The 16081-nt window shown below is 38.0% G+C and overlaps 1 protein-coding gene across 2 annotated transcripts in view; it reads right to left on the reverse strand.

Moving 5' to 3' along the window:
* LOC126173220 (juvenile hormone epoxide hydrolase 1-like) overlaps positions 1-12889 on the reverse strand; it is a 65383-nt gene extending 52494 nt beyond the window's left edge. For both annotated transcript variants that reach the window (XM_049920941.1, XM_049920940.1), the window contains exons 1-2: positions 12667-12889; positions 11792-11978 (exon numbers count right to left, since the gene is read on the reverse strand). In XM_049920941.1, the coding sequence (XP_049776898.1) occupies positions 11792-11977 (186 nt within the window). In that variant the 5' untranslated portion in view covers position 11978; positions 12667-12889. The remainder of the gene's footprint in view (positions 1-11791; positions 11979-12666) is intronic.
* Positions 12890-16081: the final 3192 nt, after the last annotated feature.

Below are 16081 nucleotides of genomic sequence, written 5' to 3' on the forward strand. Positions count from 1 at the left end.
TCGTGTCTCTTGATGGAATGAGTAAGAGCCTTGGGTAATGTATTTTTACTAGTAAAACCAACTTAAATGTTGCTTTTATGGAATGCTTGTGCTACTCTTTAGGAAATAGGACCTATGAACTCCATTCTTGAGTGCATTTTTCTACTGGTTTCAACCTGGTTGAGAGTAATTTCATGCAGCAAATTAGAGTTCTTTCTGACAATTTTATTATGAATTAAGTCAATAATCTCAGGTTGGTAACCATTGTTTACTGCTATATCCCTTAGTATATTCTTTTCATTTTCGATTTCTATATCTTCTAAAGGGATTTTACTTAGCCAGCTGATGGGGCTATAGAAAAAGGAGGTTTTGTACCTGTTGAAGTGCATGGGATCCACAGGTATAAAGGCATCTGAAGTTCTGGGTTTTCTGAAAATAGCAAAATTACGCCTACCACTCTTATTCCTCACATATATGTCAAGGAAATAATTTTTTTCATTAACCTGTTGCTCATATGTGAATTCTATTTTTCGGTGAAGGTTATTGAAAATTCTTAAAGATTTTATCAAGGCCACCGTTCTCCTCTTTGTAAAACATAATGGTGTCATTCACATAGTGAAAATAGTATAGAACATTGTCATGTAACCCAAGATATTGCGCAAAGGCTGATACTTCGATATAGTTAAGTAAAACATTGGATGATGTCCCTGATAAACAACACCCCACAGCTAATCCATCCTGCTATAGGCACATTAGTGTACAAATTCGTCACATCTAAGGATACCCATTTATTTTACCTACTAAAATGTAAGTATTCTTCACAGAGAAACATCTCTCAAAAATGCAATTATTAACTAGAATTTCATTCAGTTTGTCACACACCTTGTAGGCAGGAGTACCAATATAACTAACAAAAGGCATGATAGGAACATAAGCTTTATGTACCTTAGGTTGTCCTCTTAACTTTGGGGCATGTGGATTCACAACCTCTAAAGTCTTACAAACTCTGCCATCAAATAAAAAGGAGATATTCTTTAGAAGACGTTTGATCTCCTTAGCAAAATATTTAGTGGGATCATGATTAACTTTGGAAATTCCATTCTCCTCAAAGAATTCCTTTACCTTATTAACATTTTCACTTATGTATAACATAACAAGTGTACGGTATTCCCTTTATCTGCCTTAATGACAACTGCATCATGGGTTTTGAGTTTTTCATTGATACTGTGTACAACTAACACATCATTCACATTTTTACTTTTCTTCTTTTAAACCTGATGTGGTTTGCTGACCTTACAGTAGTTTAAAGTTCTTTTAATCTCTAAAACCAATGATTTTATGTCCTCATTATGTATTGATCTGTTTACTACATACTTGCTGCCTTTTTGTAACACCTCAAGTTCTTTCTTATTGAAGATAATGCCAGTCCTATTAACTGCTGCATCAAAATATTTGTGACTCCTAAAATTAGCCACATTATTGGTGTACAATTTCTGGCATCATTTTAGAATACAAATTTTCTTATTGTGATTGTTAAAAATATTTCCTCTTTCGTTTTCCACTACCCACTCAGAAAACTGCAACAAACTGTCTTATTTCTTACAACTTAACAATTTGCTGAGTCTCAGGTGATTCAAGTACAGACTTTTACTAAGGTCATCGTATTTAGAGTACAAATTTCTTATTTATAGTTTCATCCACAATTCTTCAGTCTTCGTCTTAATGATACAGCTGACCCAGACAGATTTTTTAATCTTGACTTGTGCATACCTACGAGTGACACCCTCAGATACACATCTCTTTATAAAGTCAACGACAGTTGTTGTTACCATTAATCTAATTTTGTTGCAGATGAATTCACGGGCTTGTCCCAACACCTGGTATGGCATATTCAATCTCTGTTGGTCCATTATGGTCAGGGGACATCGGCTGGTATGTATTTTTCAGTTCAACTTTACCAACAGCCATACACTTTAAGATATTTTATTTTATTCTGAAAGCAACCAGTTTCTGCAATTGTTGGTAAAGTTTATTGAATTGATAAATACCCCAGACCATGTCAAGAGGACCTCCTCTCAAAGCTTGTTGGAAGTGAATGTTTTACTAAAATAGACCTTGCTGATGCTTATTTATATATGCCATTAGGCTTACACAAATTCAAATGTTTGCCTTTCGGGATCTCTTCTACTTCAGTGATCTTCCAGAAATACCTGGAACAGCTAACCATGCCCATCCCAGCTCATACCAATTACCCTGATGATTTAATTGTTACGGGTCCTATGCGCCAAGACTACCTGTGTAACCTACATACCCTCTTTACTACATTGCATGATGTGGGGCCCAGGTGCCATCTGCACAAATGCCATTTTTTTTTTCCAGGATCAAGTGGACTACCTTGGCCACTTGCTCACCAAAGATGGGATTCAGCCCACTGACCGTAATGTTTCCACTATTGACTCTCTCCCGTGTCCCCAAAACCTTCAAGATTTGCAGGCTTTTTTTGGGGATGATGAATTATTGTTTCAATTTCCTTCTGCAGGAAGCACACATTATGTAGCCCCCAACCAGTTGTGGAAGCAATGTATTCTGTTTCAGTGGTCAGCAGGTCAGCAGCCTGTGTGCAGGCCTTCACGCAGCTGAAGCGCATGTTACATTCTGCACACTGCCTTAGCCCCCTTTCCCATCATGCTCCATGGTTATGGCTGTGGACACTTCTCCCTGTGGCATTGGTGCAGTATGGGCACACCAAAATGATGATGGTATGGAGGAACCTATTGCCTAAGCATCAAAAATGCTGATGCCTGCCCAATGCAATTACTTTTGAATCGAGAAAGAGGTGTTGGCGATTGTCTCTGCCACGAAGAAATTCCACGTGTATCTATTTGGGACCCAGTTTACCCATGTTACAGACCACAGTAGCATTAGTACCACTCTTTGGGTCACACTCTTGGCATCCGGAGCGGATGGCCCAAAGGCTCCAGCATTGGGCTCTTTTCCTTAGCTCCTACAATTGTACCATCAAGTACAAACCCACTACACAACAAGCAAATGCAGATGCCCTCTTGCGTTTACCCTCAGTCCCAGACCCGGCACTTGACCAACTGGAGCTATCCTGTTTTCACATTGATTTGGAACGACAACACACCTCAGATGGGTTTCCCACTGCCGCCACTCACTTTGTGGTGGACACGCGCTGCGACCCTATCTTGCGATGTGTCGTGCACTGTGTCCTCCGTGGGTGGCCCACTTAGTTTTTGGTCTGCTGATCACAAGCTTCGGGACTGGGCTCAGACAACAGTTGTGTTCTGACAGCACTTATGGTTGTTTATCTATTCATCATTGCTCTGGACACCAATAGATGCTACATATTGGTATCCGAATTGGTTTTGCTCTCTGGTTTCTGTATTTTGCCTTGTGGTCTGTGTTGTCAGTTGTCCCTGTTGTGTGTGTCTGTGTTGTACTGCTGATTCCCCACTGAAACTGTCGGCCTGTTGACCAGTGCACTCTGGTCTCGCTCAGTTCTGGTTGCTACACATACCATCCAAACTCACCAAATATGGGATAAAAATATTTTCCATGTGTGGAACAAAGAGTTTTTACACCAGTAATATACTTTGTGGGAAAGCTGATGGATGGATCATTTCAAGCATGAAGCAGCTCAGCAGAACTTATAAGAAAAGGCGTGTCAGTCATATCAAAGGTATACACACAAATGTGCTGCCAATTAGTGGAACATGTTAGAGACAAAACTGTCCTTCTAGACACTCCTTACATGAACAAAAGGACAATCCTGCCTCAATTTTTGCCTCTAAAAAACCAACCTGTCAGAGTGTTGAAATTTGGCTTTCAAGGTAACAATTCTCTTTTTGTCATACTAAACAAAAAGAAATCACTCACTGATACTCCCATTCACAGTGAACAACATGGATGATATTGACCAGAAAACAGGGAAGTCAATCATTATTACCGATTACAATCGCTCGAGAGGAGGACTGGATTCAATACACAAAATGGTATCAGGATACTCTGTTTCCAGAATTACAAGGAGATGCCCTATGGTGTTGTTTTATACTATTCTAAATATAGTTGGGATAAATTTCCAAATTTTACATTCACTTTCCAAACCAGAAACATTTCCGCTGATGAATGAACAATTGAAAAATAGATCATATTACTGCTGACCAATATTTCGGAATTTCTAAGAAGGAAATTCCCTTCAGAAGAAGACATTGACACAGCAGGGCCATCAGAGAAGAGGTAGAAAGTGCACTGCCATGTGAGCGGAAGGGAAAATGACAACTCCATGACAAAAGGTTGTGTGAAGCAACAAGTTTACTTGTCAACCATATCTGATTAGAGAGCATACGTGCATTACATACCAACAGGAGGACATTACTGCACAATATATTTCTAAAGAGTTAACATCAAAGAATTAAAATTAAATTTATAGTCATTTTTATACTGGTTATAAGTTAAATATCAGTCATATATGAATTAAATAATGTATTTCTTACTTTTGTTACCTATTTGTATCATGAGTTGGTTCATTCAGGTGCTGTTTAAAGCTTTTGAAACAAATATATAATAATATTACTCCAAAATATAACTATTTAATTGATTCCTACATAAATTACAATGTCTCATTATAGGTTGAGTACTGAATATTCCACGCACCTAAACATGCTTTTTTTAAAACTCGGCACACCCACTTGAATATTAAACTTATATAATTTATCACGCTTCTAATTGTTATGTTCTTTGGTTTGGTTCTCAACTTCATATTCCACTGAACAGTTTAACCAATAATGGTGATAGGCAGTCGCCTTGTCTAACGCCTATTTTATGCAGAATAGTCCAGAAATTTCTCTTCTAAACTCCACTTTTGATGTGGTGTTGGTTGGAATAAGTTCCATTCGTTTAATTAGTTTTGGATGGTGTCCGAATCCCTTAAATTTTTTAATGCTGGAGGTCTATGGAGACAGTCATATGCCTTCTTAAAGTCTACAAGTGTTTACTTGCTACAGTAATCACTAGTGTGACTGTGTACTGACAACAATGAACATGTAGAATGGAAAAAGTCTAACTCATCTAGTAAAATGGAAGCAGTATCTGGCATTTGCCGAACAAGTTTAATAGGTCCTCTGCAGTTACTAATCTGTATAGATGATTTATGAAACAATGTGAGCAGCCTTGTTTGACTGTTTGTAGATGAGGTTGAATATTTAAACACGGTATCTGTATGGTGTGAAAAATATCAACTCACTCTAAATAATAAAAAGTGGATGTCATGCACATGAGTACTAAAAGGAATCCATTAAATTTCAGTTACATGATAAATCACACAAATCTAAAGGCTGTCAATTCAACTAAATACCTATGGATTACTATTATAAAGAACTTAAATTGGGATGGTCACACAGATAGTATTGTGGGGAAGGTAAACCAAAAATTGCATTTTACTGGCAGAACACTTAACAGATGCAATAGATCCATTAAAGAGACTCAAACTATGCTTGTCCATTCTCTTCTGCAGTACTGCTGCATGGTACGGGATCTGTTCCCGGCAGGATTGATGGAGACAAAGAAAAAGTTCAAAGAAGGGAAGCTCATTTTCTGTTACTGCAAATAATGGAGTAAGTATCAAGGTTATTACAGGTGAGTTGGGATGGTAATTATTAAAACCAAGGCATTTTTCAGTGCAGTAAGGTCTTTTCACCAAATTTCAACCACAACTTCCTTCTGAAAATATTTTATTTCTACATACAGAGAAACAATCATTGTAATAAGAGACATCAGAACTCACATGTAAAGATTTAATTGTTTGTTTTTCCCTATCGCTGCCGGAGAGTGGAATGGCAGAGAAATGATCGAAGGTGGTTCGATGAACCCTCTGCATATGGGCATAAGAGTGAGTGATGAGAGAGAGAGAGAGAGAGAGGGAGAGAGAGAGAGAGAGAGAGAGAGAGAGAGAGAGAGAGAGAGAGAGTGTGTGTGTGTGTGTGTGTGTGTGTGTGTGTAATTTTACTCTCATTCGATAAAGGATTACTCCGAATGCTAGCAAGTTTTCCTCCTCTTTCTTGTGTGCCTGTTGACAACTCAATAATTCTGCTTTCCAGTGAGTGATTCCCTTTAAACCAAATGTGTTCTACCATTAATTCCCTGCAACATTTAGACGAGTCAAGTAGATGTAACTGATTTAAGTACCCAAGCATGAAGTACTGTAGAGCGAAGTAAGAGGTTTTTGAACAGCTGTTTGACAGTGATGGCATGATTTGTTCATTGTGTCAAATCTAACATGTAACTGGTGCCAGAGATCTCTTTGCTTTGAATATTTTTATGATGCAGTCCACAAACAGTGTTGGCTGGTTCGCTGGTACAAGGGGACAAAATAGCGAGGTCATTGGTCCCATTGGATTAGGGAAGGATTGGGAAGAAAATTGGCCATGCCCTTTGAAAGGAAACATTCCAGCATTTGCCTGAAGATATTTGGGGAAATCACAGAAAACCTAAATTAGGATGGCCGGACATGGATTTTAACCATCTCACAAACAGTGTAAATGAATAAAAACAAACCAGTATGTCATTACAGTAGTAGTGTGCCACTTCTAATTATTAACATTGCTGTTGTGTGTTACTTTCTTTGGATTTTACAGCTAGCACTGTTAAAATAAAGTACACTTGCAGGAGATGCCCTATTCTTCAACATTAAATTGTAACTATGAAACAATTAACTTCATTTCATAGTAATTCTACAATTGCTTAGGTTTATTCATTTTGATTTTGAGGCATGTATACAGTGATATGACAGAAGTCATAGGACAGCGACACACACATATACAAATGGGGACAGTATCACATGCACAAGGTATAAAAGGGTAACACATTGGTTTAGCTCTCCTTGTACTCAGCTGACTCATGTGAAAAGCTTTCTGATGTGATTACGGCTGCACAACAAGAATTGAATGTGGAATGAGACATTTGTTTTTGAGAATCGTTAGGGAATTCGGAGCATAAATGTAGATGCAGATTCTGAGATCCACAGTGTCAAGAGTATGATGAGAATATCACATTTCAGGCATTACCTCTTACCACAGACAACGCACTGGCCGACAGCCTTCACTTAGCAACTGGGAGCAGCAGCACTTGTGAAGAGTTGTCGGTGATAACAGATAAGCGACACTGTATTAAATAATCAAAGACATCAATGTGGGATCACCGACAAATGTATCCATTAGAAGAGTGTAATGAAATTTGGCATTAATCAGTTATGGCAGCAGACAACCAATGTGAGTGCCTACGCTAACAGCATGACATCACCTTCAGCACCTCCACTGGGCTTGTGACCAGAAGTGTTGCAGGTACAGGATTCTGTGCACGAACTGACCTCCTGATTAAGTCCCATAAATGTTTGTTGAGATTCATGTTGGGTGTTCTGGGTGGCCAAATCATTTGAGAAAATGATTTGACCAGCCAGATCACCCGACATGAATCTCAACAAACATTTACGGGACATAATCAAGAAGTCAGTTCGTCAAAAAAATCCTGCACCTGCAACACTTCTGCAGTTACTGACGGCTATACAGGGAGCATGGCTCAATATTTATGCAGGAAACTTCGAACTTTGTGAGCTCATGCCACATTGAGTTGCTGCACTACACTGGACAAAAGGTGGTCTGATGCGATATTAGGAGGTATCCCATGACTTTTGTCATCTCAGTATATAGAGGCAGAATATCAAAATGAAAATACTGTTAAAATAATATTGAACATATATGTGTGTGAGCTTGACATATTACATACTCATAATAGTTGCTGTTTGTCACATAGAAGTGTTCTGGAACAAGATTTCAAAATATGTTGAGCAGATGTGGTCTGCACCCTCTTCCCTCACCACCAACATTCAACATCCAATGAAACGGCATTAGGTAGCTGCAGTGGACTAGAAGAGTTGCAATTGTCTGTGACAGGTAGAAAGGCCACCAGAGTACATTAGTGTAGTTTGGGCTTAGAGTTATTAACAGGTCTGGTAGGCTACAGACGAGGCATAACACTGTCAGATATTGAGTGGTCACAGAAGGACAAAGAAATACTGTGTATTTGTGCAAGAGAGTTTTATTTGCACCTAACAGTGTTTGAAAAGGGCCTCACCATGAATCTCCACTCAGTCACCTAGTTGAATCATGCAATATATAGATTTTTGTGGCATTCAGATGTGGTGCAGTGGATGTTTAACTGCTTGGGAGCATGAGGGCAGGTATACTCTTTGTCACAGTTCTAGTCAACCATGTCTGACCACCACAAGCGAGGATCTCCATATTCCGCACCAGACACATTTCAACCCTTCACATCTGCACATGCCACCCAAGAACAAATACCCGACTCCCTGCAGCACTCTGTACTATCACACCATTAGGCAGCAACAAGCAGCAGCTGGACTAGGTAATTACTGTCCCATGTTTAGGTTGCTGTTTACATAAACAACTGTGTTTGGAGTGGTGCTGTGACCAAGAAACATGGACTGCTGATGAATGTGGCTGCACTGTGTTGAGTCATGCACTACCCCAAATGACCATAGTTGGTGAGAGTGGCAGGGACCTGGGCAGTGTTCCCATTCTTTCAACTATCTGGATAGGCACACTGAGGTTAAGCCTGGCGTCATGGTGTGGAGAGCCATATGTGTTGTTGGGGAACTCCCATTGCCATTAAGATCCCCAGATCTGTCGATTGAAAGTGTGGGACCAGCTTTGACACCAACATTCAGGATATCAATGACACATTTGAACAGTTGTGATCAGCTCTCATACTGCTAAGTTCTTTGTAAATTTGACTCTATATTGTTCTTCACTTTTTTTGTCAAGCAGTGTAGCTGACTAAGTCAAATAAGAGGAATACATAAAACATTGTATTGCTAACATCAAGTAATACACGCAATTTTCAAACAGGAGGAAGAGGAGGAGATTAGTGTTTAACGTCCCGTCGACAACAGGTCATTAGAGACAGAGCACAAGCTTGGATTAGGGAAGGATGGGGAAGGAAATCAGTCATGCTCTTTCAAAGGAACCACCATGGTATTTGCCTGAAGCAATTTAGGGAATTCAAAGAAAACCTAAATCATGATGGCTGGACACGGGTTTGAATTGCGTCCTCCCGAATGAGAGTCCAGTGTGTTAACCAATGCGCTACCTCGCTCGGTGTAAATGTCAGATTTTGAAGAGAGATTTTCCCTGGAAAGATGATTCCACTAATTACTATTCTAGTTCTTCTGTATGAGAATGTTATTAGTTTGCTAATTTCATAAAAAAGGATAATGTTGATAAAAACTGCCACTGTAATTGTGTTAAATGCCAAGCAAATGTTACTACAAGTCTTGTAGGGAGATAATTTCCGTTGTAAAATTGTAATTATATTGTAAGTTTTAACAAAGTAATAAAGACTAACCTCACTGTTAAATGGTTATATAAATGACTGCATGCTCAGTTAATAGGGAGACTTAGTAATACTTGGTGTGGAATTAAGTGTAGTTGTTAATGAAAGGTTAGGTAATGGTGAAGAGGAGAATCTACAAATAAAACACAAAAGATGAAAAAGAATATTGAATGTGGGAAAGTTTTCTGAAATGTCATAAGAATCATTGCCGAACCCATACCAAGTTTTACTCTTGTAATGTAAAATTGGCCAGAAGTTGGAAACAGTGTTTAACAAGACTCATGCGACTAAATGATTTTCTTCCATTGCTCCATAGACCAGGTTTCATGACTTTGGCACCAAGTTTTCTGGGTACAAGCATTTGCAACACTGATGAGTAGTTTTGGAATTCTAGCTTGCCCTGCAGAGACATTCCTGTAGCTACCTTCATGTTGCTTTGGTGCTGACAGGATTCACAAGTGCAACATTCAGTTCTGCAGTGACTTTTGCACTGTCATCCTTTTATTTTTCCATTATAATCCTCTTAAATGACCATTTGCCATGATCACTCAACGCACTTTCGTACTCATTGTGATTTGGGGAAGATGTTTCTCCACTTTTCCTGTATAAAAGATCGATCTAAGGTGCCTCTTGAAACACTAAGCCCTTCAGCTATCTTGGTCACAGACGCATCACCATACAAGTAGCAACAAAATGCACATGTTTGAGTTCACTTGGCTCTGATATAATGCATTCACTGTCCTGACTACAACTGATACTTGCAATGTATTGCGGATATTGCACAAGCACTGTTCATGGTCACACACAACAGCACAACCTGCACGATTGACTAGCATCTGCATTTAATTTCAAGATTGCATTTTTCATGGTGTTTCCAAATTTTTGTCAACCACTGCAATTGTTGCCCTGATTCTATCACAATATTACTCATAATACAGACATACTTGGTAGCACCATGTTGTCTCTCTATCCTGTGAAGCAGTCAAAGTCCAGAGGAACATTTCATTTACAAACCAGCCAATTTGTGGTGTCGTGCAGATGTATTTGGTGTCAAAACAGACACTGTGCAGCCTATACACTCATACTCGAAAATCATTTTTTCTATAAAAATACTGAGTTATCAAAACATATTAGATCCTGCCACTCAAGACTAATACTGTCCTTGAGAGACGAAAGGGGACAATAGATATTCATTATGAAGCCTCCCCTAGGAGGCTGCATGCTTGCTTTTTAGTTTGGCCTTGTGAAGCAGTTGCTAAATCATACCCACTGACCCAAAAAATACAGTAGTATGTACAACTGCACCATTCTATTTCTGGTAATGCAAGTTTACAAGCAGCTTAATTACCCTGTGTCCATATAGATCTACAAATGGAATGAGAATGTAAGAATACAGTGCACAATTTACCATATTGTGGGGGTAAGGTATGTAGCAGTTATTTCAAATGTAATGTTTCCTGTGGTATTTTATTACAAATAAATTATATAGTTTATCATAATTAATACTATTAAAATGCATTAAAGACAACCATGAAGACTTCTCAGGCCACCAATAATTATTCTTCCAAAGTTATGAGTACCAAAGTTCTCTTACATTGGTGGTCTAGTAGTTGAAGGTGTCACAACCGAGTTTCTAGGCTACTGCCAGTTTTATCATCATTAGCCAGAAATGACCCACAGTTTATGACATTTATATTTGCCAACAGTTTGGTTGCCATGGTGATTAATCTGAGCCAATTGCTATTGTGACAATAAACATGTTTGCCCCCCAAATTGTAAGTCCACAAGGTACCAACAATGAAGGCTCTGGCAGTTTGAACAGGAAATTCTCTTCTGCTTAAACAGTTGACTGCTCTATGTGCATGTGAAGTTTTTTTTCTTGTTTCTAACCTCTCTCAGCTACTGGGATGGAATACGGGAGGGTGAGAAGTGGAGGCATCAATACTGGTGGTGGCAACAGTGATGAGGGAGGAGTGCAGGATTTGTTGGTTTCATCATACAAGCATAATACCCATGACTTCAGGGGTTGGCAGTGACCAAATCAAATAGATTAAAACTGTGTATTGTACCAGAATTTGAACCTGGACCACTATAGCTTACCAAAATTTTGACACTAATTCAGAATGACATCATTTCCTTATTTTTACCTAAAAAGAATTCACGTAGCAGCATAATGGCTCCACTGGTAAACATAAAACTTAACAACACTCTAAAGGTAAAATCTTTTGTTGGTTACACCTAGCTTAATAATAAATTAAGAAAAAACCAAATAGTATTCTACATGGAGTGTTTACTGGAAAAAAAATCTGACAAATGACATTTATTGAACATGAGATTTATATAATAAATTAACAAAAGACACAGAAAATTAAAAATAATTTATTACCTCATCTGATATGTTTATCTTGAACGGTCTTATTGATCTATCGACTGCCTTTGGCTTGCCTGGACCCCACCATTGAGGTTTAATTTCCGGAAGTGGTGGTACTTGTGATATGTATGTCCAAAATATAGCACTAAATAGCCCCAGTGTGCTTACAACGAAGAATCCGTATCTTCCTATGGCACCCATTCTGAGGAAAAGTTAATTGTAGAGTTTATATTTTCTAAAAGATCAAAAAAGACCATTTCTTATGTACACAATTGGTGCTGTCAAATGAAACATTGTAGGTAATATTACTACCCTATTTGCCAGTTTGAGGTTTTTGTATAGTAATATGTAGGCTTGAGATATTAGATTACGTTGACTTGTCCTATTTACAGGCACATACATTGCACAAAATGTAATCAAATAAGACCAAGTAAAAATCAATCAATCTGCATGGGAGAGATATCTAAATGCGACACTTCATGAGGTCATTAATACTGGCTTAGTTCCTTCGTTGTCTGGAGGTTAAATACGGTTTTTGAAATCTCCATGTTCCGGCGCCAGAAACCTTTCTGAATGCTTTCTAGGCACTACGCTTATGAAATTAATCTCTTAGGTCATAAAATACATATACCAACTGAACAGACAGCACCATAAAATCACTGCGAAAACATCTGTAATAAAGTTAAAGTATTCTTTACAAAGGATCTGGAAATTTAGATAGGGGCTGCACTGATACCGGCATATCAGCAGAAATATTGCTTATAACAAAACAATAATTTTTCTCGTATTTTAACGCTTCGTGAGACAGATACATAAGCAGGCGCTCTCAACGGCAAGTGTTATTTCCATAGAAATTATGTTTTAAAGTGAGTCTTTTTGGGGCCTCGTACCTTCAACAGAACAAACTCCTTTTCACTGACAGTGACAGCTATGGTTTACTCTTGTTTCAGTGTCTAATTATGCTTCTTAATCAAGACATTATAACAGGTGACTCGGCAAAATTCAAGTACTGGCAAAGGCAAAACCTAACTATACCTCCTCATCACCAATGTTATTAAACACTTTTTTGAAACTCAGTGACGTATCCGTGTCGCGCTGTTCTGTCGATATGTTACGTTTCATTCGGAACATCGATACAAGCACATACAGTGCAGCTATTTGGGCATCATCGATATGAATAATGTTCATACATACCCATATTTTTTCTAAGTTAGTATGTCCATTTCATTTTATTAAAAAACTGGACATTTAAAAAAGTTTACAAAAAACTGGGACAATTAAGTAAAAAACAGTGCAAAAAGTGTACTGACCAAATTTAATAGGCCTAGAAGCTTACCGCTGTGTCAATGCACTGAGATGTTCCCAAATGACTTTTTACAATTATTCTGCTGCACTATCACCGTACATTTCACTCTTATGTATTTTATCACGAAGTTTATTTTCGAACTTGCAGCATGCTGCAGGTGAAAAATAGGTCAGCAAATTGTTTTATGATTGAAATGAGTGGTTGTAACTCAGTCACAGGTTGCATTGAGAAGTATCTATTTTTTATTTCTTGATGGTGACTAGTTTCGGGCACCTGCGTCCATTTTCAAACCATCCGTGTTGTAAGTGTGACAAATACAGGCAATAGCCCGTGTACAGAAACTGCCCCTGCAGTAATGAAAGCAGCTGCAGGTGTAGACAGGGCACAACAGACTGTCAGCAGCAAATTGAAAAGTAAAATTGTAGGAAAATCAGTAAAGAAAAAGGAAGTGTTGTTGTTAGGTAGTTCCCATGGAAGAGGTACTGGCCAACTTTTGCAAGATGAACTAGGATCAGAACACCAGGTCACCAATTTATTTAAACCTAGTGCTGGTCTGGAGCAGGTGACAGAGAATTTAGCATCATTTTGAAAAGATTTCACTAAGGAAGAACCCGTGCTTATAGTGGGTGGGCCAGGAAATAGCGCTGACAAAGTTCCTGGGTACAGTATAGAGTGTGACCTGGCAAAGATTACATCAGCGTCGAAGTGTACTAGTGTTGAGTTTGTATCTGTTCTTGGGCGCCAAGACCGACCTTATTTGAACTCTTCTGTCAGGAGATTTAATTTGGAGTTGGAACAACCGCTTATGTTGGGTGCAGGCTCACATATTGAATTGGTGTGGTGTCTGTTGATTCTCTCAATAGGTGGGATTATACTAGGCATAGCCTTCACCTCAACAGGAATTGGAAGGGTAAACTGGCTGGGAAAATAGCAGAAAAGTTAAAGGGGGAGTCACTGTCATGAGTGATAAAATACCAATGGTTACAGGGTTCAGAAAAGACCCTTTTTTACGGTAGGGAGGACAGAAAGAAACCAAGTTTTAAGAGAGGTTCGATTGAGACAAACCTTCAATTTGAGAAAGAAACAAAAAACACATAATTCTAGCTTATTACATCAGCTTAAACAGATGTTGGTTAAAAATTTTCAACAATCAGAAGACATTTCAACTCTATACAATGTTAACTCAGTCAGTTGAAATGTCAACTATCTTTATTGCATCAAAATATGGTATTCGAGAACTGAGAATAAAATTAATGAATAAATTATCTGCATAGATGAATTGGAGTCCTCAAACCCAGCTGATATAATCTGCCTCTCTGAACATCATGGGACCACTGGTATAGAATTTTTAAGTGTTACAGAACTTAGATTAACATCTCACTTTTGTAGACCATAAATGAGAAAAGGAGGAGTTGGCACAGTCATCATGAACTGTCATAAATGTAAGAACATAGACATTTATAAATTTTGCCTAGAATAGCATATGGAAGCATGTGCAACAGAAGTAGAATTTCACAAAAAATCCTTCATAACATTAAGCGTATATTAAGCACCTGCAGTTAACTTTAACCTGTTCATAAACCACCTTGAAGCTGTACTGGCCTATTTAACAACCAAAAACAAAGAAATAGTGGTTGCTGGTGACTTCAGTGTAGATTTCCTTAAAGACTCTGCCAGTAAGAATTTATATGAGTCAGTAACACTATCATTCAACTTAATTACCATTGTAAAGTTCCCAACTGGGGTAGCTAATTGCTCACAAACAGCCATTGATAATATCTTTACAGAAAAGTCCAATGAACAAAATTATATTACAAAACCAATAGTCAAAGACCTCTCAGACCATGACACGCAGTTCCTTCTGTTAAATGTTAATGCTGGCCAGGATACAAAAGCTGTTAAATTTGAACTCAAGAGGGCAATCAATAAGGCAAAAATTGATTATTTCAGGACACTCCTCTGAAACATTCACTGGAGTGATGTTTACAGTGCTCATGGCATGAATGAAAACTATAACACTTTTGCTAATAAAGTGCTTACATTACTTAAACACATCCCCCCCCTCCCCAAAAAAACTAACCAAGGTTAGAGCAAAGCCTACAAAGAGGCCATGGATTATTCAAGAAATAGAGGTATCTGGTAAAACAAAAAGAAAACTGTATCTGTCAACCCGAAACAGTTCTGATGTTGATGCTATGGCACATTACAAGAAATACTGGAAAATATTAAAAGACTGTAATACGGACATCAAAGTAAATATATTGCAAGGGAAAGATATTCATATCAGATAACAAAATAAAGACAATATGGGATATAGTGAAGGAGGAGACTGGTAGAACCAGACATGAAGAAGGGCAAATAGCATTAAGAGTAAATGACACATGGGTGACATAACTGTTACTGAAAAGATGCTGCCATGGGACACTTCAGACCAGACATTTCAAGTAACTTCCATAATATGAATTTGACCCTCACTATCCCAGCAGAAGTAATGTCCATCACAAAATCTTTAAAATAAAGTATATCTAGTGGGTAGGATGAAATATCAACAAAGTTAATTGAAGAGTGTGATTCTGAGCTAAGTAATGTATTAAGCTATCTGTGTAACCAGTCGTTTATCAGTGGAATATTTCCTGAATGGTTGATGTATACTGAAGTTAAGCCACTATTTAAGAAGGAAGCTAAAGAAATAGCATCAAATTTCCATCCAATTTCACTTCTGACAGCGTTCTCAAAAGTTTTATAAGAGGTAATGTACAATCGGCTTTGTAACCTTCTTATCACAAATAACATACTGTCAAAGTCGCAGTTCACATTTCAAAAGGGATCTGATATTGAAAATGTACTTAATTCATCAGACAAAAATTGCACACAACTGGTATATGACTGTGTAAATCACATTATCCTTTTAAGTAAATTAGAATATTATGGTGTAACAGGAGATGCTGCAAGATGGTTCAAATTTTATATCTCTGGCACGAAACAAAGGGTGTTATTAG

Source organism: Schistocerca cancellata, chromosome 1 (genome assembly GCF_023864275.1).
Source record: "Schistocerca cancellata isolate TAMUIC-IGC-003103 chromosome 1, iqSchCanc2.1, whole genome shotgun sequence".
NCBI classification, from domain to species: domain Eukaryota; kingdom Metazoa; phylum Arthropoda; class Insecta; order Orthoptera; family Acrididae; genus Schistocerca; species Schistocerca cancellata.